The 24532-nt window shown below is 41.9% G+C and overlaps 1 protein-coding gene across 11 annotated transcripts; it reads right to left on the bottom strand.

Moving 5' to 3' along the window:
- Positions 1–24532, bottom strand: SAXO3 (stabilizer of axonemal microtubules 3). Of its 11 annotated transcripts, none has more exons than XM_058180597.1 (6): positions 24059–24532; positions 16940–17298; positions 7819–8007; positions 5782–5943; positions 5081–5208; positions 1–3443 (listed from the first exon to the last, which is right to left on the bottom strand). In XM_058180597.1, the coding sequence occupies exons 3-6, from the start codon at positions 7909–7911 to the stop codon at positions 3101–3103; spliced, it is 726 nt and encodes a 241-aa protein (XP_058036580.1). In that variant the 5' UTR covers positions 7912–8007; positions 16940–17298; positions 24059–24532; the 3' UTR covers positions 1–3100. The 11 variants fall into 11 exon arrangements, with proteins under 11 accessions (XP_058036580.1, XP_058036583.1, XP_058036582.1 ...); XM_058180600.1 differs by having other exon boundaries at positions 16940–17171; XM_058180599.1 differs by having other exon boundaries at positions 24164–24532.

Genomic DNA, 24532 nt, shown 5'->3' with positions numbered 1-24532 from the left:
AATGGCCGATATGTGGGCGGGGCTCCAGCAATATTCAGTCTATAAGACACACTGACATTTTCACCTTTTGGGAGAGAAAAAGTGGGTCTTATAGTCCAAAAAATACAATAGTTATCTAGCCCTCCAGAGGCAGGTAAATTCAGCTTCTGGAGAGCAGATAAATCAATCCTGCCCTAGACCTCCAGAGTCAGGATAGACTGGTCCATCACTGGCTGCCAAAAAGTGGTCAGATTTGCCCAAATCAGCAAGAAATTGGAAGTCGCTGATAGTCTCATTGCTCTTTTTGCCTGCCCATGTCATTGTTTCTCTGTCATCAAGAGACAGAAATGCAGTAACTAGTTTATGTAATAACAGATAGCCCTCAACTTACAACTATATATGGCAACACTGAAAAAAGTAACTTAGGAGCCATACCCTCATTTACTATAGTATCTATTACATGATCAAAATTAGGGCACTTGGAAAACATGTATTTACAATGATTATTGCATTTTGGAGTCATGTGATCACAATTTGTGACCTCCCTGGATGGCTTCTGACAAGCAAAATCAGTGAGGTAAGCCAAATTCCCTTAACAACCATGTGATTCCCTTAACGGTCACCATGATTCACTTAACAACTGCATCAAAAAAGGTCACAAAATAACCATGACTCAAGAACTGCATCCATTAGCGATAGAAATTATGTTCCCAATTGTGGTTGTAAATCAAGGACTAAACTGCACATTGATATGCCATCTCCCTTCTAGAAGCTCACATCCTAAACACTGCTTCTGTCTCTCACATATTATTCATACCACAATTGTATAAAATGTATACAATTTTAGAGGATAGTCACCTTGCGACCATCATTTAGCAATGGATCTGAATCAGCAAATGCTCATTATCAATCCAAAATTCTAACCCCAGGCTATGTGGGCTTCCAGCTGCTACTTATTGACAAGGGGGCTGAAGATAAATGTCATCTTAACAGCCATTGGTAGCTCACTCCTGCTGAGAACCCTATATGCCATGATGGCGAACCTATGGCATGTGTGCCATCTTGGTGGGCGTGTGAGCTCAGCTCCAGCATGCCCAGCTGATTTTTGGGCTTTCTGGGCCACCTGGCAGTATGGAAACAGGCTGTTTCCTACCTTCGGAGAGTCAGGAGGACTGGGGAAGGCCCGTTTTTTGCTCTCCCCAGGCTCCAAAGCCTTTCTAGGAGCCTAGGGGAACAAAAATGGCCTCCTCGTCCCCAGATACCCTCTGGAGGCTGGAAACAGCCCGTTTGTCAACTTCTGGTGGGACCGGAAGGCCCATTTTTACTCTCCCCAGGCTGCAAAGCCTTTCTAGGAGCCTTGGGAGGGAGAAAATGGCCTTCTCCACCCCACAGAGGCCCTTTGGAGGCCAGAAATGGCCCGTTTGCCAACTTCCAGTCCCACCATTTCCGGCCTCCGGGGGTGTGTGGGAAAGGCCATTTTGTGCCCCGCCCCAGGCTCCTTGAAAGGCTCTGGAGCCTGGGGAGAGCAAAAATGGGCTTATCCGGCCCACCTTACCAAAAGTGGGGGGAGTGGGGGGGTTGGCGCATGCACGGGGTTGGGGCGCATAGAATTATGGGTGTGGGCACGCAGACGCGCAACCCCCCCTGCACTCCCCCCGTTTTTGGCACGCAATGTCAAAAAGGTTCATTATCACTGCTATATAGCATCTGTTCTGGGCCTTGTATCCAAATATAGAACTGGCTAGAACATCTGCTTAGAACAATACAATCCATGCTTCTTTCTTCAGATGTGCAATTGTTACTTAAGCAATCCAAGTCACTGTCTCTCTAGCTAACCAACTTTCCAGTTGATATGAAGAGAAAATAGGAAAATCTCATATAAACCAGAAACATAGAATATAAATGTGAAAATTATATTTGTTCTATCTTTCACATTTGGGTTAGGTTCAAACAATTGCATTATGTCATGATTTGCTTAAACATTATTTAAATAATTGGGGGATTTTACATAACACATCAAGCCAAAATTAGCACACTCTAGTACAGCAATATATTTCATGGTTCAGGCTATACAAAATGGGATCTGAAGCAGGCATGATGTAGCAAACCTGTTTGCTGCCTGAGGACCTATCCATATTTGAGACACAGTGAACTGTATAGCAAAGAGCCAATACAGTGGGGGCTTGTTTTGTGGATAACTGAAGCAAATCTCTATGGCTATCAATCCTGAAGTTAGGCCTAGCAAACTGTTAGTTCTTAATTGCTATTCCCTTATGACTTTGTTTTGTTTTGGACTTCAGTATCATTGTACAATAGTCCTTGACTTATGACCTTAATGGAGCTTGCCCACTAGGGTGATAAATTGTGAGAATCAAAATCAAAACCCACATAACTGATTCAAATTTATGACTTTTTTTGCTCCAGTTAAGTAAACACTATGGTCGTTAAGCAAACAATGGGGTGTTTTTTTTTGCCAAAAAGTAGAAACACTAGTTTTTAGAAAAATCTCACATGTTCCCATGACTGCAGGATATAGCTGTAGATGTGGGCCAGCTTCTGAACACCCAAATGCAGTCAATGGCCTGGCCATTAGAACTTTGGAATCAGATTATAAGTATCGCCATGAAAGTCAGTTGTAACATCAAATGGTTGCTAAGCAACAGGTCTTAAATTGAGGACTACCTGTAGTTCTGGTGTTGTTATGTATGGAGTGAGATTAATCTACTTTATAAGAAGACAAGAAGGGCAGATTAATCTCACTCCAGAAGTCCCCTGTGGATATGGTTCTATTTCCTTTATATACCATAATGCAAGAATCAATTCTTGCACATTAATCCTGAACTGGTTTGTTTACTTCTGTGGACTTATTATTCTTCAAGTGAGTGCACAGTATGGCACCTTTTTATGTTTGATCTAGTTTGATCACAGTTTTCTGAGGCTAAAATGCTAGGACAGTATATGGCAAAGTATAAGTCAAAACATTCCATTTGTTGAATGTATCTAGAGTTTTTGTTATATCAACAAAATGATCAAAAGGTAAACATGGTGAGATATATATATATTTCTTTTTGGATGAAGTAAGAGAAAGGGAATAGTGAGAGAGTGCAAATCTCTATCCATCTCACACTGGCATAGGTTTGCCACTTCCATAGCATTTATACTCTGTCTCATACATGTGTGGCACACACATAATTTCCACCACAGGTACCCGGCAGGAAACTGTGGGTGGCCGCTGCACAGGGCAGAAACGGTCCCAAGTACGCTTATGGTCATTGGGAAGTTGGTAGGTTTCTTGGGCCAGGCTGAATAAACCTCGATGAGGTACAGCTGGGTTCAGGATCAGGTGGGGCACCCGCGTAGCCTTTGGAAACATCTGGAGATCCCGCATAGGCCCAGGTACACGAATCAGAGGGTAAGGATCCAAATTGAGAAGTTCCTTCTGAGTATATCCTTGAAGCTCTTTCCTATGAGGGAATGGAGACAATAAAAATATCATTTTTTTCATGAAGGTAGACAAAAGCAAGAAATACGTACATTGTTATGTAAGGAGTGAGATTACGTTACAAGAGGACAAGAAAGGGACATTTATTTCACTCCAGAGGTCACCTCTGGAAATGCTTCTATTTCCTTTACATACAACAATGCAAGAATCAGTTCTACTCAAGTTTGTATGTGCTGCTCTGAGGGCATTAAATACAGCACTAAACTTAGAATTCAACTTCCTAAGAAGCTTATCTTTAATTTCCAAAAGGAAATATTTCTAGTCCCTATGACTTCAGTGAAACTGGGTGATACCTACTAAAATTACAGGTTTTATGAGCTTATAGAAGACAGAGGAGCTCCTCATCTTTTCCTAGTAAAATAAATAGGATGAATCAAAATTTATTATGGTTATAGACTAGCATAGGTTGGATGAATTCTGCAAAACAAGATACAGATAGTCCTTAACTTATAACCATTTATTTAGTGACTGTTCAAAATTACAATGGCACTGAAAAAAGTGACATGCCCATTTTTCATACTTACGACCAAAATTTGGACGCTTGACAAGTAGTATAACTTTCTGATTGTTGCAATGTCCTGGGATCATCCTTTTAAACTTTCTGACAAGTAACATCAATGGGGAATCCAGATTTACTTAACAACTGTGTTACTAATTTAAGAACCATAGCAATTTACTTAACAACTGTGGCAAGAAAAGTCATAAAATAGGGCAAAACTCACTTAACAAATGTCTTGCTTGTCTATGAAATTTTGGGCTCAGTTGTGGTCATACTTAGATATTGATTAAATTAGCATATTTTGCACAATTGGCGGAATGGAACTTACAGTGATTAAAGTGACCTGTATCCATCGGCTAATGAAGAGATTGCCAAAAGTTCAGGTTAACAAAAATAAAAATATAAAAGTACAGCTTTGTGAATCAAAGCAAAATCCTACGGAGTCCACTTTCCTTTTTCCAATTATCTGTTTTGAAGAGCCTAGGAGAATATGCCTCCCACTTTACTCTCCAGCAATTAATACAGGTAGTTCATGACTTACAACCAATAATTTAACAACCATTTAAAATTATGACAGATTCAGAAGGATGCTTTATAGTCTGACTGTCGTAAAATATCATGCATACCCTATAGTCATGTCACATTTCAGTTGCTTGGCAACCAGCTCTCCTTTATGATGTGTTGTAGGTTCAAATGGTCATGTGACCACGCTTTACAATTTTTTTGCCTGTTGTCTGGCAAAAACTCCCAGTGGAAAGAATAAGTTTACACTTATGACTATAAAGTTTGCTTAATAAGTGCAGCTTAATGACTGCTGCAAAAAGTGTCATGAAATTAGGTCTGGTCGCATAGATGCATCAACTTAATAGCTAATGAATTACAACCAAAATCCAGTCCCAATTATGGTTGTAAATTAAGAATTACCTTTACTGTGAAATACAGATTCTGAAGGTGTTATGAAAACTAGTAGTACCACTGAGACCCTTAAATAACCACAATGACTTATGACTGAAATTCTGGCCTTCATTGTGATCTTAAGTTGGGGACTACCTATAACGGACTGAAGGAGTGGGGAAAAGGACTACAGATGTTCCACTTACTGTGTGAAGATTCGGAAGTCCTGGGCAGTGGTAGATAAATAGGGTTCGTTAAGCCGGAACACTGCCTTGTCACAGATGTAGAAGGGTCTTCCAGCGAGTTCGTTGTTCTGCGTAGTGGCTACCATCAACTAAAGTGAAAAGAATAAAGACCAATATTGGAGTGGATGTTCTGAATTTGCTAAGCAGCATTTTCTCTACTCCAGGAGACACCTTTAAGAAGTCGACACTTCAGTCAGGCCCAGCATCAATTAGCAAGGTCATCTAATTCCCTCCCCCACGACATCTGCTTTTTAAAATTTTTCACAATTCCTTAATAGATTTAATACACTATGGGAAATTTAAATAGCTATCTATTGTCCCTGTCTGATAAACTAACAGAGTCTATCCATGTGCTGCCATCTAGCCTCCTCTGGAGGCTATTTCTCTGTGAATTTGAAGCCATCCCTAACCCTAGGCCACTCCTAGTTGTTGTGCTTCCAGTGTACACAAGCTGCAAATAGATCTGGCAAGAACCTAAAGGCTCATTAAACATTCATTTGCTCAATATCAAAAAGGTGGAGACACATGTGCAAAAAAACTGCAAAAATGTACAGAATGAAACATCCTTAATTTGGAGATCTTGACTGGCAAGAAAGGATGAGTCTTCAGGTAAAAGAAGCGTGGGTGTGATATCCTCCCTTTGTCCCTGGAATTCCAGATACCTTGGATGCTCCATCTGTGTGATGAGCAGCCAATCTGAATGGCTGAGGCCCAGCATGAAAGGTGGGGTCGTGCGGCAGATTGGGCCAACCACGAAAATTTGCTTGGATTTCACTCTTCTGGTTGCTCATAGTCAAGGGGAACCTCCAGGCTCTAAGCTTCAGCTGTTGGTGAGAAGAGCAGGTTGAGAATCCAGGAAACAGAACATATAGTAGAAAGTAGAAGGACAGCTGAGTTGTTTTCTATGGGGAGTGGCAGTTTGATACTCTCCAAAGTGAGGAGCACTGCTATAGCCTTTGAAAGCCAGCTGAGAGATGATTTCCAGATGGCTTTTATCTCCCTGGATCAAGGGGAGATTGAGATATGAACTACATTGGTTCTGGATGGCAGCTCCTTCTGATTAAACTGAAGAAACAGAAAAGGTTTTGAAGTCAGAGCATGAGTTGAGCTACTGGGAATCCTAGACTTTCATCTACACTTTTAACTGCAGTGGAACCACTAGGCTAGGGACTTTACAGCCTTACTCTCCCCATCTCTTAATCACTTTAAGAAGTACTGGTACTCAATTACAGCTGAAGAAAGATTTTATTTTGCAGTAAAGATAAGACTTCTTGTGATGTCTTGTCTTTTGTGATTAGTCTTCTTTCCAGACTACAGAAATACAAGAGAGACTTTGGTTTAAAGATTTATTTGCAAAAAACTAATTAAGGGAGGACCTATGAAAGATTTCAATGGCTAAGGAATGGTATTTATTTTTTACAGTGCTATTGTTATGTTTGACAAATTAGAGAAAAATGATAACTACATTTATGGTCAACTAGAAACCATTTATTTTTTTGCCTGAAACAGAAAAAATGTATAGGGGATTTGTGGTTTTGATAATTAGAAAAAAAGAATAGAAAAAAATGTGGGTTTTTTTGTAATCAGAGTAAGAGAGAATTTTGTAAACATAATATTTCTGTAAAAGAAATTGAAAACTTTTTTGTATTTGGTCTTTTTGATTCTTTCTTTCTACACTTCCACTTTTTTAATTTTTTCCTGTTTCTGCATTTTATTAGTTTGTGTTAGTTTTTCATGTTTTATGAAACTAATTTTAAAAATTATATTAAAAAAGCAGAGAGACAGATGATTGGACCTAATGACAGTTATTACTGTTCCTAAGACTGGGGAAGGAGTGGAGATTTTTAAGATTATCCGTGTTGATTCTATTCATGTTGAGTGCTGGTTTTCTTAAAATCTTTATTATTCAAAGTAGAAAAGTTATTGGTGTTATTCACAAATTCCCTCTGTCCCTTCAAGCAGCTGGTAATTATTTATAAGAGAAGATATTACTTTATTATTGAATGTAACGCAAAAGTTATAAAAAAGGTTGTGAGATGTTCTAACTTTATATGCCAGAGTAGCCTTGGGCAATTTGCAACTTGATTTTACTTTTGGTGGCAAAATATCTTTTGCTTAATGCATTTTTTTTATTATCACCTGTTCCCTCCAGGGTTTCATGGTAATTGAAACAAGATAGACCTCCATTTTTTTTATTTTGAAATTTGAAAAAAAAGCATGTAGGGAAAATACAGCCAAGCAGTACTGGGTATTTTTTTAAGTACTGTATTGGTAAAGATGTTGGCACTGCCTTCAGGCTTGCAGTAAAAGAGTCTTGCTCAAAGGAAAAGGGGTCAGGAGCAGTGGTGGGAATCAGCCAGTTTGCACCACTTCGGGAGAACTGGTTGTTAACTTTCTGAGCAGACTGGCAAACTGGTTGTTGGAAGAAATCATTAGGGCAGAGAACCGGTTGTTAAATTACTTGAATCCCATCACTGGTCAGGAGGGAAGAGGAAAAAGCAAAGCTAATGATATGTGTTTTGCCTTCTGGGACTGACTGATATGACTATCAGGCTCTTCATCCTGCTGTACTAGAGATCTTCCTGGGAACCAGATAGGATCTTAACTCTTTAGCAAAATCGGGAATCTGCTGCTTAACATATTTTCAAAACACTTTCCGAAGAGCACCTAATTGCCAGAATTTCCCCAGAACCACTTACCTTCTCTCTCAAATCTTTATTGTAGTGGACGTCCGGATGTAAGGCAGAGACAGAGTAGCGGGGTTGAGCTAGCAGTTCCCTATGAGTTTTCATGCAGTGGGCAAGTTGTGCAGTGGTAGCCAGCCTGGGAATGACTTCGTCCCGCCATACTTTCTGGGATGCAGGTGGCAACGGTTCCTGGATCGTGGACTAATAATGGAAAAATTTAGGAGGAACAGTGAGTACACAAAAAAATAATGGCCAATCAGAAAAAAATGGGAACCACGTGCATACGAACAGGATCTGCCTCAAAAGAATCCCGCGTCCTGTTTTTTGGTGTCATTCCGGCCCTCTTCCAGAGAACCCAGGGATCTTAACCTCCTCATCTCCAAACCTTAATGTTTACAAACTATCCGGATTGTACCAGCTACCCCGGTAAAAATCAGCTTGCTCACTCGCGCATAGGGCGGGGGGAAAGGCAATGGTGGACTATAATTGAGCCCCACTCCGCTGCTAGTCAGTCTCCAGTCTTGTCGGCGGCTTTCGGGGGGTACCAGCGCGCCGGAGTCCACCTCCCATCCGAAGGGAAAGGCGGAGAAAGTGCCTGCCATGTTTGCCTCTGCTTTTTGGACATGGTTGCTAATGGAGTGTTGCCTTAACGGCAGTGCAAGGGGATCACGAATGGGGCGGGACTTCTAGAATGTTTGTGATAAATGTTGCCCGGGTGATAGAACTCTTTTCAGCCTCACATGTTGAGGCGCTTTCTTTTGATTCAGTTGAGGGAAGAGCAATGGTTAGAAGAAAAAACTCTTCAGTGACCGTTTGAACTAGCCATATTTGAAAAAAGTATATATTCGCTTCTGGGGTACTTTATTCCTATTCTTTGCCTCCCCGTCCCCTTCCCCTTCTGCAACCATGTTGCTATTTAAATTTATTATTTTTCCAAAAAATTGGATCGGCAATTAAACGTACCTTGAAGGGTAATCGATTTCTCATTCAGTTATCAGACTCATTACGATAATAGCCCCTTCCCAGCACCTGACTCATTTAATATTCTTCGTTCGCTCTCGATGCATATTCTGCAAACCCTTCACCGATTATAAGGACTTGCAATTCCAATGATACTCATTAGGTGGCACTTAGGACCAAATAATGCAGATTTGATCTTGCGTTTATGTGCAAAGCCTCAGAAATGCTGTATTAGAACCAGTTCTGAATAGCCACATGCAAGATTATATTGCAAAATTTAAAAAAAGTTTTAGTTGATGTTCATAATCCAAATTTGGCAAGACTACAGTTATCTCAAGGTGTTGGTGAACACTTCAAGGTGTTGGTGAACGTCTTTAAAGCGCTCCATGGCATAGGGCCGGGTTACTTACGGGACCGCCTGCTGCTACCGAATACCTCTCACCGACCCGTGCGCTCTCACAGAGAGGGACTCCTCAGGGTGCCGTCGGCGCGACAGTGTCTGGCGACACCCAGGGGAAGGGCCTTCTCTGTGGGGGCTCCCGCCCTCTGGAACGAGCTCCCCCCAGGACTTCGTCAACTTCCGGACCTCCGAACCTTTCGCCGCGAGCTCAAAACGTACTTATTTATCTACGCTGGACTGGGTTAGTTTTTTTTAAGTTATGGGTTTTTAATGGTGATTTTATAGTTTAGGGTTTTATATCGGTCGTCTGACCGTTTTTAGTTTTAAATTGGCCGGTTAAATATTTCATTTTAAATGTATTTTAAATTTATTGTGTACCTATGTGTTTTAATAAGGCTGTACACCGCCCTGAGTCCTTCGGGAGAAGGGCGGTCTAGAAATCTAATTAATAAAATAAATAAATAAATAAGTGTCTGGACCAGTGTTTCTCAACTTTGACAATTTGAAGATGTCTGTTCAATTCCCAGAATTCCCCAGCCTGTGAACTCAATGGAAAATGCAATGGAAATGTTATCATAATGACAACTATGTTGAAATTTAATGCTATGTTATCCTACATTTAAAACATTTGCTAGTCTTTAAAGTGACTTGTGTATATTGCCCAAGTGATTGGTTTTTGTCTTAACCATCCCAGCCTTTTAAGTACAGTACAGCATTTCTGAGCAAGTTTCATTAGTAGTTAAGGCATCAGTCTAGAAACCAGAAGAATATGAACTCTAGTATTGCCTTGGACACATAGCTAAGCTGGTGATCTTCAGCCAGTCACTTCTTCTCAGCCTTAGGAAGGAGACAATGACAAATCATTTTTGAAAAACCTTGCCAAGAAAATTTCAGGGACTTGTCCACTGTGTCGAGGCAGTCTCTGAAAATTGGACGCAATTGAACGGAAGGAAAATAGCTGTATTAGCAACAAAAATGGATCAAGGAAGGCCATAAGAATATATTAAAGGATGTTTTGCGAGCAATTAAATGTAGTGTCTCATTTTGCAATGTCTAAAAGATGTTTGCAAATTCCTAATGCAAAGTATCCAGACTCACCTTGTAGAAGAGCATAATGAATGAATGAATTCATTAATGCAGAAAAATTAATGCAGAAAAATTTTGAATAAATTAGAGATCTGGATGCACAGAAAAATATACTGGGAGGAATGAATTAAGATTATAGCACTGCAACTGATTCAGTTCCAGATAGAAATTACTATCTGATTATGCCCTTTGTTTATGAGAGCCCACATTGCAGCTTGGAATGATACTTTTTTTTGGCTGAAAATGTTTTATGCTGTATAGTCTGAAGGGGGAGTTGTGATTTGATTAGCTAAATCAGGGGTGTCAAACTCAAGGCCCTTGGGTCAGATTTAGCCCATGGTGTGGTTAGTCAAGGCTCATGGGGCCACCCTAGAAACAGCAAAGAATGGGCCCGTGGTGCCTCGGGCTGGCCGGGCGCTGATCTACAACCTGGTGGTGGCCATCCGGCCCAGAACATGGTCAGCCTTAGATCCGCAGGACCGCGCTGGAATGGGCAAGGGACCATCCCTGCTCTGCCCACTGGGCCCTTGTACATGAAGTGGCAAAAACACAGGGTCTGGTGTCCCTGGGGACAGTCTTGATCCACAGGCTGACTGCATTCTGGTCCAGATGGCCACCACAAATTGTAGATCAGTGGTGTTCCCGCCAGCAGTGCCTCCATGCCCCGCTTGCTGGCCAGGCCTTGCAGCCCGCAAGGCTTCCCTTTCACCAAGAAACCAGGGCAGCCCATCACTGGCTCCAGGGTAGCCCCATGGGTCAGATCTAAGGCTGACTGCGTTCTAGCCTTGATGGCCACTACAAACCTCTATGGCCCATTTGCCAGCTTGGCCTCGCAGCATGCAAAGCTTTCCTTTCACCAGGACTGCTCCTGCCCCACATGGGAAAGCCACAGCCGCTAGTAGCATGGCCACTGGCAGCGCTGCCAATCTCTCACCCTTTCCTCGTTGCTTCCTGAGAGTAGAGGAAGAAGGAGATGGGAATGAGAAGCAGGGAAGGAAGGAGGGAAGGAGATGGGAATGAGAAGGAAGTAGGCAGGGAGGGGGGATGGATGGATGGAAGGAAGGAAGGAAGGAAGGAAGGAAGGAAGGAAGGAAGGAAGAAGGGAAAAGGGTAGGGATAGGAGGAATAAGGGTGGAGAAGGAAGAGGAGGAGGAAAAGGAAAGAGGAAGGGGAAGAAAGGAAGGGAAAGAAGTTGGGAATGAGAAGGAGGAAAGGAAGGAAGATGGGAATGGGAACGAAGGAAGGAGGGAAGGAATGAGAAGGAGAGAAGGAAGATGGGGATGAGAAGGAAGTAAGGAAGAAAGATTATGAGGGGGATGGAGGGTCTGAGGGAAGTCTTGCCTTAGCACTTGCCCACCAGCAAGTGCTCTTTTCGCTGTCCCTTTGCCAACTCCTCTCCTGGTGTTCTCCCATCCTATAGCTGAGGGTGCTTTGGTTACAAAGCTGGATCTCCTCACAAGAAGAGGGAATGGACCTTCCTCTGACCCACACACTTTTCCCTCCTGCACACATCACGAGCAATCTGGTCAAGGAGAGTGAACACAGCAGCAAGAACCTTGAGGTGCTTAAAGCACCAAATAATGGGGCAAATAATGTCTGATTCAAATGAGGATGCAAGAAATCACTTAGTGATATCTAGGAATACTGAAAAGTGGGGAGGCTGTGCATATTGACAGCAGCAACTCTGTTTAGGACCCTATAAGGACAAAATTGGCATGGTCAAGCTGGTAAATACCTTGAACAAAGTTGGGGAGCTGAGTAGGCAAAAATGGAGTTAGATAGTTGCACCAAATGAAGCTTTTTTGGTCTAATTCAGCATAAAACAATTTTGACTGCCCAGATTTTCTAAAAATTAAATTTCCTATTGTAGTATTGGGGGGGGAAAGCCAACTAAAAATCCAATTATTCACCTTTCTATATGGAAATGTTATTTAAGGAGCAAATATATGTAACTGCCTAAAAAGACTTTGGGCCAAAGAATGGTGGTTTTGCAGTTATATTGCAAAGGGTATGGTAGTCCTCAACTTACAACCAGTCACTTAGTAGCCATTCAAAGTTATAAAGGGCCACCCAAACAATGCTAATAACCTAGTTCCAAAGTTTTGACAGCCACCCCCTCCACATGGTCATGTGGCTGCATTTCAAGCATTAGGGACTGACCCACATTTATGGCTGTTTGCAGCATTGTGCAGTTATATGATCACAAATTAAGACTGAAAACTGTAAGTTACTTCCACTTTTCAGCAAAAACAGATCATAGCAAATAATGGAGTCAATTAATGCTGTTCATAAAAATGGGTCCAGTCAAATGGTGATCCACTTTACGACCAACATGACTTACAATTGTAATGAGAAAGTTGCATTATGGTCAGCGACTATCTATATCAAGTTTATTACCATGTAAACAATTTCTTCTTATAATTCCAAAGAGAGTGCCAAGTGCTCAATTTTCAAATTTATAATAAAGGGAAACTGTATTACAAAGATGTAGAGCATACATCTATCCTGTTAGAACTAGACTTGTCTTTCTTAAATGAGTTAATTTCATTTTTTTTCCATAGATGCCTCCATCTTACTGGATGTTTTTCTTTCCCTTTTAAATTTTCTTTTCCTCAAGAGTATTTGCAAAATTTGGGGTATTTTCTGAGCTTGTCAAAGCTGAGTGGGAGATGCTATTCTGACTTCATGGGAGATGTTATTCTGGCTATATAACATATATAATGATCCACACTTATCCTCAGTAGTATTAAGAAAGGAATTTTTATTAAGCCTTTCTAGATCAAATCTCTACAGTACCGCCAATCTTGTATCCTGAGATCCTTTTTAACATTAATATACATGTTTACCTTTAGTCATTAGGCTATACTTTCCTCCAGTTTTGTCCATTAAGCTCACTGTTCTTTCCTATTCTATCAGTTTATCTCTTTTAAACCCAAATGACATTGAAAAGTTTACAGTTGACACTTGCATTAAGTTTTACTGTTCACAACTATTTGATACAAACAAAAGGTCAAAATCTCCAGTGTCTCTGTAGGGTTAGCACATTCTATTTGTTGAAGTGTTTTCCTTTGATAGCTTCAACAATTCTTCAGAGTAGGATCCTATAATAATTTGGCGAGATTAAACAACAATCTGTTGCTGTAGAATCTAGTCTGATTAATACTGGACATAAATTCATATTTCTCTTAAGTTTGGTAATGTTGGTTTTAGCCCACAGCATGCACGTAATACTAAAAATATCCATATCTAAACCAGAGTGGGCAGCAACATCTAAATTATATGTTTTTTGTACTTCATCTGACAATTGTTACCGAAAATTGATAGTTCTGACAGAATGTGTGCAGCTCTCAGCCTCCCTCACTCCCAGAATGTTAAATATAGCACCTGTACAGACAGAGGAAGATTGTTTACCTTTGAGGGAAGCATCTGGTTGATCTCACGTTTCAGAAGCTAAGTAGGGTTAAGTCTGACTAGTACTTTGATGGGAAACTTCAAGAAATACAAGGGTAGTGTCTATACCAGTATTTCTCAATCTCAGTTACTTTCAGATTTCTGGACTTCAAATCCCAGAATTCCCCAGCCTAGGAGTTGGTCCAGACATCTGAAAGTCACTGAAGTTGAGAAACATGGGTTAGATTTAAAAGTTCAGAACGTGGCAATGGCAAATTGCATCTGTACTGCTTCTATGAAAATTCCTTGAATGTGTTCATGAAGAAGACTTGACTCCGATTAGGACTCTGCAATGTTATTTTCAGCCTCCAGGTGGCATTGAAGGTCACAGAGCAATCCAAACAGTGACTCAGATGGAGAGTCTGTGGACACTTCAAATATATTAATAACCAAGTTTTGCTTTCTTGACTACTGGCTCCCTCTGCTCCCCACACCAGCTCCCAAAAGTAAATATTCATGACAATGGAAAGGAAGTTGAGAACTTTGTTTTTAATCCCTCCAGCCAGCACACACACACACACACACACACACACACACACTCCTAGAAATGATTTTCCCACAGAATAAGTGTGCACAAATAAGTTAATAATATGACAGGATTGTGTCACAGACAAACTCTTTAACTGGAGATGCGGCAATAAATAGGAAGAGAGGGGTAAACTGGGGAAAAAAGGAAATTCTGGAAGTAAACATTTTCCGCCTAAGAGACTGCTTTTCAAAACTGTTCCAAAGGCCTTCAGTGGTGAATCAGATGTTTTTTCAAGACATAGCTTGGTAAAGGTGGACGAACCTCCCATAACGTCTTAATTTCCCTTCCAATGCATTCTCTAAAGTTCTAAGCTGTGTGCATAGAATGGAGGTGAGGCTCAGCAGGTGTGGCTGCTGGCCACACAAGTACAGACAATGCACTTTCAAACATGCCCTAAAAAAACTTTTTAATCATGTGCAGGGAATCCTTGGCAGATGTGTGGAAATGGGAAATGTTCCCCGAGGGTAGACATTTTGAAAAACCCTGAGAGTGCACAGAAGGAAAAACATGGGGGGAGGGGAGGCCCTTGTGGTTTGCAAGGTTCCTGAGGATTGTAGAAAAGAAGGACCTTGATATTCATGCCTGGATCACAAGTAGTAATAACTGAGATCCTCTTGAATGCAAAAGACCCACTAATCTCTTTTGAACTACCCACCAATTTGCATGGATAATGCAGTCCTCCAACCATAACAATACCTAACTTTCCATAAGTAGGACTTTAAAGTTCCTCTCCTGGCCCTTTGAACAAGAGAAACCATGCTTCCACTTAGGCAGCAAATGCCCAGAGCTTATGGCCATAAAGTGTACTTCCCCCCCTGGTTTTGCTGCAGCACAAATGGAATCAGCAGTGTAGCCCAGAAGCTGTTAATCACTAGAGACCACCCTCTTCTTTTTTTCAACACAGGCACATGTACGTGCAAACACACACATACACACACAACACACACACACACTTTGGCCAATGAAAGCTGAATTAAATTTAGGAATTATTCCAATCCATGACTGAACATATTAGAGAGCTGGCCATGCTTTGATTGGCCAAAGTGAGTTTATGGTCTATCCCCTTTTCTTTCCTACGTCCGACCAGTGCGTGTGAGTAGGGTGCAGACACAGGAAGTGTCAATCCGGATCCAGCGCCAACCAACAATCTTGTCAGAATCCATAGTCAAAGCCCTCACGTAAGACTGTTTAGCCTTGCACTCAGAGATCCAATGGCGTCGATCCACACCCCGGCAGCCACCCACAGTTCCGCCAGCTGGATTACACTTGGTCTCAAAGAAATACTGCCTGAGGGGGCCTGTAAGTGTCTGGACCTCAGACAGCACTGTCACCGTTTTGCCACGGATGTCCACAGCTGTCCGTTTGTCTGTCACCCACACGTTAACACTGTCACATACAGACATTTCTCCCCGGCGTAGGGACCCTTCCAATGACCGTTTGGACTTGAACGTTCTATTAGCAGCTTGTCCAGGTTGGGTATTGGAATCCTCCATAAGGAAAAGCATGGGGGGCTCTTCAGGAGCTTGGTTAGACAGAGTGACACGTGGAGAGAAGAGGTCCCAATCCCTCAGGGGAGTCTCAGCCCAGAGAGTATCAGTGGTGTTAAGGAGGATATAGGTGTTGGGAAGGGGGGCAGCCTGGATGACACAGAGCAATGGGGTGACCATGGCATGGAACAGAATAAGCATCACTCTGCACAGCGGGGACCTATGCAGAAAAAAGAAAGCAACAATAAATTGATATTGATCATCAGCTCTTTTCCACCATCCTCCACTTTTCTAGCTGGGCCAATTCCATTCCATCTCAAGAAAATCCTTATCTAAAAGGATCTCATGTTTGGCTTAAGATGGCAGCAGCCATCTTAATTCTTGCCAGAATGCAGTGTCTCAGGTATTCCATCAAAGCATCTCATTGCAGGCAAAAAAAAAAAAAAAAAAGCATGGGTAGTTCATTCAGAGGCATACCAGCTGAGAACAGTGGAACTTTCAATCTATCATGTTTTCCAGCAAGTGCCTCTTGGTGTTCAGACTGGAGACTCACAGCAAAGATGTCCAGACTGGACTCAGTTTATAAAAGAATCTCATATTATCAGCAAAGGAACCACGAGATTAGTAGACAGTTAGCTAATATTGAGCTAAGCACAGCTCAATATTTCCAGTTCATAGTTGTCAGTAATCAGGTACTAGAAGTATTAAATGCTGAGATAAAACAGGTTAAAGCCAGTTTCACTTGTGTAAATCTCTGTCTATGCCAGATACCAGTAAACTATGTTTCTTACCATTCCCATAAAAAAGCCCATCAGTAGTTTTTCATCTCTCACAAATTCTTTTTTCATTAGCATAATTATAATAAACACTAGGGCACTGTATACTTCAGAAATAATTCAGAAATCTTCAGGCCTCATATAAGTACCTCTCTTTGGTATTCATTAAAGAAGCTTTAAGAATTAAAGATGCACCCTTGAACAATTTGGTTCATTAAACTTTTTAAGTTCAGAAGGTTAAAAAAACCTCATGCATGCTTTCATGAGAGGCACTGTGCTCATGTGGGATCTGAAGCGATTCTGCATGATAAAATGTACATCATTTTCAATGTGTGTGCAATTCTAATGAATACTATATATACTTCCCTCCAAAAAGAAAAGAATCCAGCTTGGTTTAGGAAAGCTGCAATAAAAACACATAGACCAAAGTGGGTGGGAGGATTACCTGTGGTTCAAGCCTTCCTTCGGCCACAGTCAAGCAGATTCTGGGCTTTATTCATGACCCCCCAGAGTGGGGTCTTGCTTGGATATTTGGTGATGCAAGCCAGCCTGTGTTGCAATGGCCGTCTTTTTGTTGTCGTGTCTCTCACAGGCACTTGTGATTCTTTGCTGTTCATGTGTCTGAAAGATGGGACTTCTCAGGTCCCATCAAATCTCATGCTGCATCCTTGCTTCTGCTGAGATAGCAAAGAGAATGGTCCCTCACCCAGAGGTAAAAAATTGCCTCACTGTTGATAAGGGATGGCAATAGGAAGGTGTGGAAGAATATGGATTTGGCTGAGAATTTGATGTCACTCATAGGATCTGGCAAAAGAGGGAAACAACACCCTCTTAATGAAGAGAACATTAAACTATCATTCTGCCTGTTCTAGTGTTCCAGCAAAGTCTCCTGTAATCATCTGCCATCTAGATATGTTGGATTATAATTCCTATTTCCCAAATGGATGGGCGGAGGGATGTAGAGGAGAGAGATACACACCAACATCTAGATTACATCAACTTGTAAAAGTTGCTAAGACTGCAAAAATCCTAAAGGTTTCTAAAATTCTACAAAATGTATCAGGCTAGAAATTCTATATACTTATAAAATATGGCTGACATATATCTCAGTAGGTTGGTCAGACAGAGGTTGGTCCTATAGCTTGAGTATATATGAAAATTAATGTAAATTACATTATTTTACATTGAATGCTACTGGTATGCGAGTTCCTAACTGGAACATGCTATTTTAAAATTGCTCATTTAAAACCATGTCCCAGACTTAAATGACCACAGTTTAGATCCAGGTTAAACCTGGCTATATTTGTTTCACTGAAACCCTGAATTAATGTTATCTTTTCCAATTATCATCTTTTATAAAACCACTGTCTTCCAACCCAAAGCATGAAAGTTGTAATTGCTGCATCTGGAAAAGCCAAAGGGGACAGAAATATAAGTTTTTCAGAAAGAATGTATTCCACAATCACATCTGAGACAATGGGCCAAGACAAATGGAAATGCTCAAAAGGTGCTGAGAATATGCTGCAAATATTTAAAGAAACTGCCTTTTACAAGTTGGATTTCTGGCACTGACTGGACATTCATATAATTGCTATAAAAATATTCCCCACTGAGTCTTTTGTGTGTATGTGCTTTTGAGTAAGTGTTGACTCCTGCTAAATGCCTGGACAAGTCCCTGAAGTTTTCTTGTTAAGTTTTTTTGAGAGTAGTTTGCCATTGCTTCCTTCCTAGGAGTGAGAGAAAGTGACTAGTCTGAAGGCACCCAGCTGCCTTTGTGCCTAAGACAGAACTAGAACTCTCACTCTCCCAGTTTCTAGTCTGATGTCTTAAACATTACATCCGACTGGACTGGCTCTTGGAGACTCCCTTGCACTATCCAATTATTTTTTATAACAATCTTACTAAACTGCCAGCCTCTAAATATGTTAGATTACAATTCCTGTGTCATGTGCCGCCACCCACCCACCCCCATCAGCCAAAAGAGGCTTTCAGTATTCTGGCAGGGATGCTGGGTGTTACACTCAAACTTTAAAAGGTTTTTCCCCTCCTCCAGTGTGAAAAAGCATCCAGGAGATTTACCCTTAATCCCCCAATTGGTACTACTTAACTCTCAATATACCTAGTCAACAGGACATTAAAGATGAACAGAACTGGGAGAGCACTAATGAGAGGAAAGATGCTGCAGAGAGAATAGATTCTTTGAAAAATCTTTCCTGTACCACAGATTAAGAATATTCTCTTGAAGTCACAAGTCAAGAAGTTGAACAAGCCATGAAGGTAGTGACTCTGCCTAAAAGCATCCCCTCCTGCGGCACCTGCCCATGGCCACTGGAAAAAGGGACTGATAAATCGTCTTTTTTACCCACTGCTCTACCCCATCCCAAGGGCAGCTGGTGACTCCTGCAAATTCTGCAGCTGCTGACAGGAGCCACAGGAATGGGATCCAGATGTAGTAACATCTGGAGAGAACTACCACAGGGGGGATGGGTTTGGAGGGTAGCTAATCCCTCCTGCCTTTGAAACTGACACTGGGTCTACCTCCCCTCCCTTTCTCCCCCCCCCACTAGCCTAAACCCATGCAGTATGCATCATCGCTAATGCTGGAGGGGGGAGAAATAGGATGGGAGGGAATGAGTATGTGGGTACAAAGAAACAAGTTCCCTTATTCCATCTGAATGGCAGGGAGAGAAAAGGAGAGCAGAATAAGGAGAATATAATATCGTATAAGAAAAAAGAGTTCGTTCTTAGAACATATGCAAGTACATGTCTATCCCTCTGCTTAATTTGCTAAATCTAGTCTCCCAGAAAGAGTTCGAGCTAATGGGAAGAAGAGTGAACCAAAAGACTGGTAATGAGCAGTCCATATTCCTACTGTGCTTAATGAAGGGCAGGATAAAGAAAAAAATAAAAGAAGGTCACTATAGTAACAAAAAACCTCTAATAATGTAAGGCAGAGAGAGAGAAAAGGAAAAAAAATTCCATTTTTGCTTTCCTTGGTATTAACAAAGGCAATCTGCGAAAGACCCTAGAATATGTTGTTCTCTGACTTACAAAAGGGTGACACTTGGACTTTTAGGTTTGTGAAAGAGGAGTGGTGCCTAGTGGCTAAGCAAACAGTGTTAAGCCTGACCCTTAGGCTATTTGCATATGCATTTTTCCCATAATGCTCAACACTCATGACCTTGCTCCCTCCCATGGGTAAGAGGGGGCTGTGATGTGAAGCTGCAGGCACTTAAGGCAGGGGAACCAGCCCCTGCTTCAAGGAGGTATGTGTAGCTTAGTGCTGGGCAGGCTCCAACGTGCTCTTCTGCAGCAATACCACTCAACAAGGAGGGAGCCTTAGCTATGTCAAAGATGTCCACAGTTCTGGCTTGAAGCTCTATACAGAAAGTTTTTGGTATTCCATAATTCTTTCTTTCCTCTTTTTTTCTGTCTGGTAATATGACAGGGAGGGATCTTGGCCTTTTCAGATACTTTGGCAAGAATTGCATCTTAGAGGTGTGAGTTTTTCTTTTTGTGGGGAGCGGGGTTGTCCTTCCTAGTTACTCCCATTCAGTTTTAAGGAGCAAGGCTGCCAAATAGCCAGCTTTGGCGGCAAAATCAACTGTTCATTTGTGGGAGAAAGAAAAAACACCTGCTGCTCAGCACACCATATATGAGTTTCTGCCTGAAGGAAGCACAGAACTCTGTATAATACAGTCAAGATCCTGCTATCAGTTTAAACAAGATGAGCATTCAGTGCTTTTCAGATCCATTCAAAATACAGTAGGAGACTCATCACTGGCCTTCCCATGTACACATTAACACCAGTGGAGTTCATATCCTGAGCTTAAATCTCCATATGGTTTGGTTTGGTTTGGTTTGGTTTGGTTTGGTTTGGCTTGGCTTAGTGTCTTGCATTATGATTTGCAATTATGGTTAATAGTTAATGTAGTCTTTTATCCCATCCAATAATGTTTTATTCCTTAAATTACAATTGAGTCCTTTGCTTAAAAGGAATTTGAAATTTTGAACATTTAAATTCTATGCTTGATATGATCACTTGGGACATATGATACATAGACCATGTAGGTTTTTACGTAAATAATTATTTGCTTAATTTGGCTATTCACTTAGGTAATCTCTCCATAGGATCTATTTATCCTATCCTATTTTTAGCCATATCTTGTGGTGGCTTCACAAGATTTGCTTTAAAATGTCAAGAATTGGCCATAATTGTGGGATTGAAGCCCACCTTTTTCTTTTACCTGCATCATGGTGTACACAACAACAATTATAATCACCATTGTTGTTAACCCTTTGATTTTTTTGACCATAGCCTGTTGATAGTCCTTTTCAAGTCTCCATCCTAGTTCTATCTACAAATCTCTTTTCCCCTTTATATGACAACATAGCATTACCTGACTTTCAGGCATGAATCCAAAAATCTGAGATACCAAAATGAAGTAATAGCCATTCCCATGTAACTCTGTGCAGCAGGGATGTCAAACTCGATTTTATTGAAGGCCGCATCAGGGTTGGGTTTGACTTGGGGGAGGGGCATGGGAGCATGGCCAGGGTGGGTTTGGCCAACTTGACATCACTAGTCTGAGGGACGTCTGTGGTGGCCCAAGTGCTTTGCCAGTGAAAATGGAGCTTGGCCCATTTTTGTTTTCATAGCAGAGGGTTAGAGGAGTCCATCGCAGCTGAAAACAGCTCAGCTGGCAGAGGCACCACGGGTCAGATCTAAGCACCCAAACGGATCTGGCCTGTGGGCCTTGAGTTTGATACCCCTGCTATACAGGAATGATCTGGCTTCCTCCTTTGTAGTAACCCTTGAGATACACCAGTCGAATTGTTCTGCATGCAGATCCTAGGGAATCCTAAAGGATTCATGGTCAGAATTTTGACTGCTTTGAAGCTGACTAAGGAGTCACTTAAAGAAAGAGTCCAAACCTGTGGATTGCACAGCTCAAAAATCTTTGACCAATTAGAGCTAAGATGCAATCTGGATATACAGGATCCAAGAACTGCACTGAAAGTTGACCCCAAGTAACTGCTAGTGGATATCTGGTGTCAGGGTAAATCAGATAAGCAAAAAAGGGCTTTTGGGGTGCTAAGGGCTTCATGATAAGAACACTGAATTTTTTTTAACCTTTATTAAGTGGCAGAAATGAAGAAAACAAATGGGTAGCCAATAATGGGCCTTAGGTAAAAGTGATAGTGACCTCAGTTCAATTTTGATACTGAAAATAAAGTCTGAAAGTGCACAGTTACTCTGTTCTTGAATTCTGTGTTGTTTGCAATATACTTTGATTCTGACAAGTAGAAATTCTAAATAGATCCAACAAGTATTCTTAGTCACACAGTTGGGTTTCTAAGAATAATTAAGATTAGTGAAGATTGCAGATTTGAGCTTATTCAGAAGACCAGCAGAGGTAGGGAATCTAGGAGTTATTTTTTCCTTTAGATTCCATTTAAGCAGTGATCTAAATCTGGGAGCACAAATTAGGAAGAACATGAAAGAACCATATCAACACTTTAAATTTTTGTTTCAGCCATACGCAGTTATTCCCATCTATCTTTCTAGCACTATTTCTACATTCCAATGATGAATACATATCTCACAAGCACAAACATACATGTACATTAAAGGAAAAGTCACCAGCTGACTTGTACTGTATATGCAATAGATATATTGTAATATCTGTGCCAGACCTGATCAACTATACTTAATAATTAATATGCTATCTACAATTTGTATAAATGTATTTCATTACAGTTTAAATGTATTTCACTGTTACTGACTGGTGTCTTAATATAAACTCTTGAATCTTATGTCCCACTAGTATTTCTAAGAAATTGTTTCACCTTTACTTAATGTGTTTCAATGAAACGACATTCTTGCCTATCCAAATTAGAAGATGGGGAAGTAGGAGAATGTGGGTGGATTGATCTCCCCCATATACTTGCTTCCTAAGTAACAAGCTTATTTGGGAGAAGGTCACCCCAATAAGATTTTTTTGGACATTTTTATTGTTTTAAATTGTTTTATAGTTTTAGAATTGTAAGCTACCCAGAGTCACTTGACTGCAATGGGTATCTATAGAAATGGAATGATTGAATGAGCACTCAGGCCCTATCTCCCTTCATCAAACTCATAAGAATTTCACAAAGTTTGCTTCAGAAGCATCATCATATAATACCCAAAGTTTCCAGACAATATGGGAATTATTTCTGCTACTTAATTAGAATTGGAAAATTAAAATTCTTTCTCCACACTGAGGAAAATGGGCTTCCAACCTATCATATCCAACCTATTTTTAACCCCACTTCCAGTCTAGCAATTGTAGTGATTTAAGTACAAGATTGTCTTTGTTTCTCATGCTATAGAGGTCAAAATTCTCATCCACCTTTCTCATTAGCATTATGGAAAGCATGTGCATTGCTAGCGTGGCTTGAGTCAAAGCAAAGGGAGGATATTTTGCAATGGGGAAGCAACCCTGTTTTCCCTAAGTATTAAATTGCTCTCATTGCAAGGCACCCAGAGATCCTGCTTTCCATCACCAGCAGGTAATCCAAAGCAGGCAGGGATATTTCCGCTTTTCTGTTTGTCTCTCCAGCTGGTTTCCATCTAGTCCTGCTCATAGACAAATGTGGGAATGTGTAAGATGGCATATTGATTATGGCTATATCCTTTCCCTCTTCGCTTGCCACCCATTTACCTGGAGGTAAGAGGACTAGGGTAAGTGTTCTGAGAGACGAAGGCAGGGCAGCCTCCCAGCAGAGGAGAGAATATTGGGGAGAAGGAAAGTAGCACTAATCACTTATTAGTGTACTTTACAGCGAAGTCACTACTAGATGGGGGTACAGGCCTCCTGATTCCCTAAATAGAAAATCGGATTTTTGGCTGGAGAGCACCCGTCTTCCTCAACTTGATGCCCGCTGGAGGAATTGGGCAACAATTGCCCTCATCTTTCAATCAGTTTTCTAGCTAGGAATCCCACCAGGTGGAGGGCACCTAGTCGAGGGAGGCAGGTTTCGAGAGTCCCTCTCCGCCGCGGCTCGCCTCCTACCTTTAGAGTGCCCCGGACGCCTTCTTCGGGCTTCCAAACACCAAGAGGAGTTCGGCACCGTCGGGATCCCATTCCCTGCTTTGCAGTTCAGGCGAGCACGCTAAAAGCTGCTGGAGTTTGGAGGCAGGGGGGTGTGGAAGGCGAGAGTCGGCGGAGGCTCCACTCCCCAGTTGGAGGTGGGGGAGTGCGGGAGAGAGAGAAGGGAATGAAGCGACTCCACTGCGCGTGGGGGAATGGGAAAGACCCTGATGGAGAAGGACCGGCGGAACTGGTTTGGAGGTGCCGGAGATGGATGGGGAAGGAAGGATCGAGCAGGAGGCATCGGATAGAGAAGGAACACCGAAGTGGGCGGGCGGAAGGTTGGCTGATGGCGCTGAGGTGGAGAGAGCAAACGTGCAGAAAACGACGAGAGAGCAGCGGACAGGCGGACGTGGAGGTGGACGGTGGGAGAGCCCCACTTTCTCTTCTTCCTTCCTAGCCTCTGCCTAGCCTGTCCGCTTCTTCCTTACCTGGATAAATCTCTACCGCCGCTTGGCCCGGGGTTTGTCTTGCTGCTGTCACTCTCTGAAAAGGCTTTTCCGCCGTCGCCCCCCTTCCTTCGCCGAAGCCCATACCTGACACACGCCCCACCGGCGTCTTCAAGGTTTGGGGTCGTTGCCCGACCCACTTCAAAAGCGGGAGGGGGGAAGAGAAGAGAGCTGAGGGCTGTAGGGATTGATGAGGACTAGTCCCCTGCCTTCTGCAATGGAGACCGGCTTCCTCCTTGGGCAAGCAGTTCATCAGGCCTGTTTCCAGCCCCAAACCCGGAACTCCCCCTTTCAGGCTGGGGTTTCCGAGAAGAGACCCGAGGCGATCAGGTTCAAGCTCGTCCCTCTGTAATCCATGCCCCGGGGCTTCTTCTTCTTCTTTTGCCCTACGCGGAGTTAGAGCTCAGGGCGGGGAAAATCGTAGGAAACAGTCTTTGCTATAGTATTCCAAAAAGG

The sequence above is a fragment of the Ahaetulla prasina genome, chromosome 4 (assembly GCF_028640845.1).
Source record: "Ahaetulla prasina isolate Xishuangbanna chromosome 4, ASM2864084v1, whole genome shotgun sequence".
Classification (NCBI taxonomy): Eukaryota; Metazoa; Chordata; class Lepidosauria; order Squamata; family Colubridae; genus Ahaetulla; species Ahaetulla prasina.
This window is presented reverse-complemented; position numbering and strand designations above follow the sequence as displayed.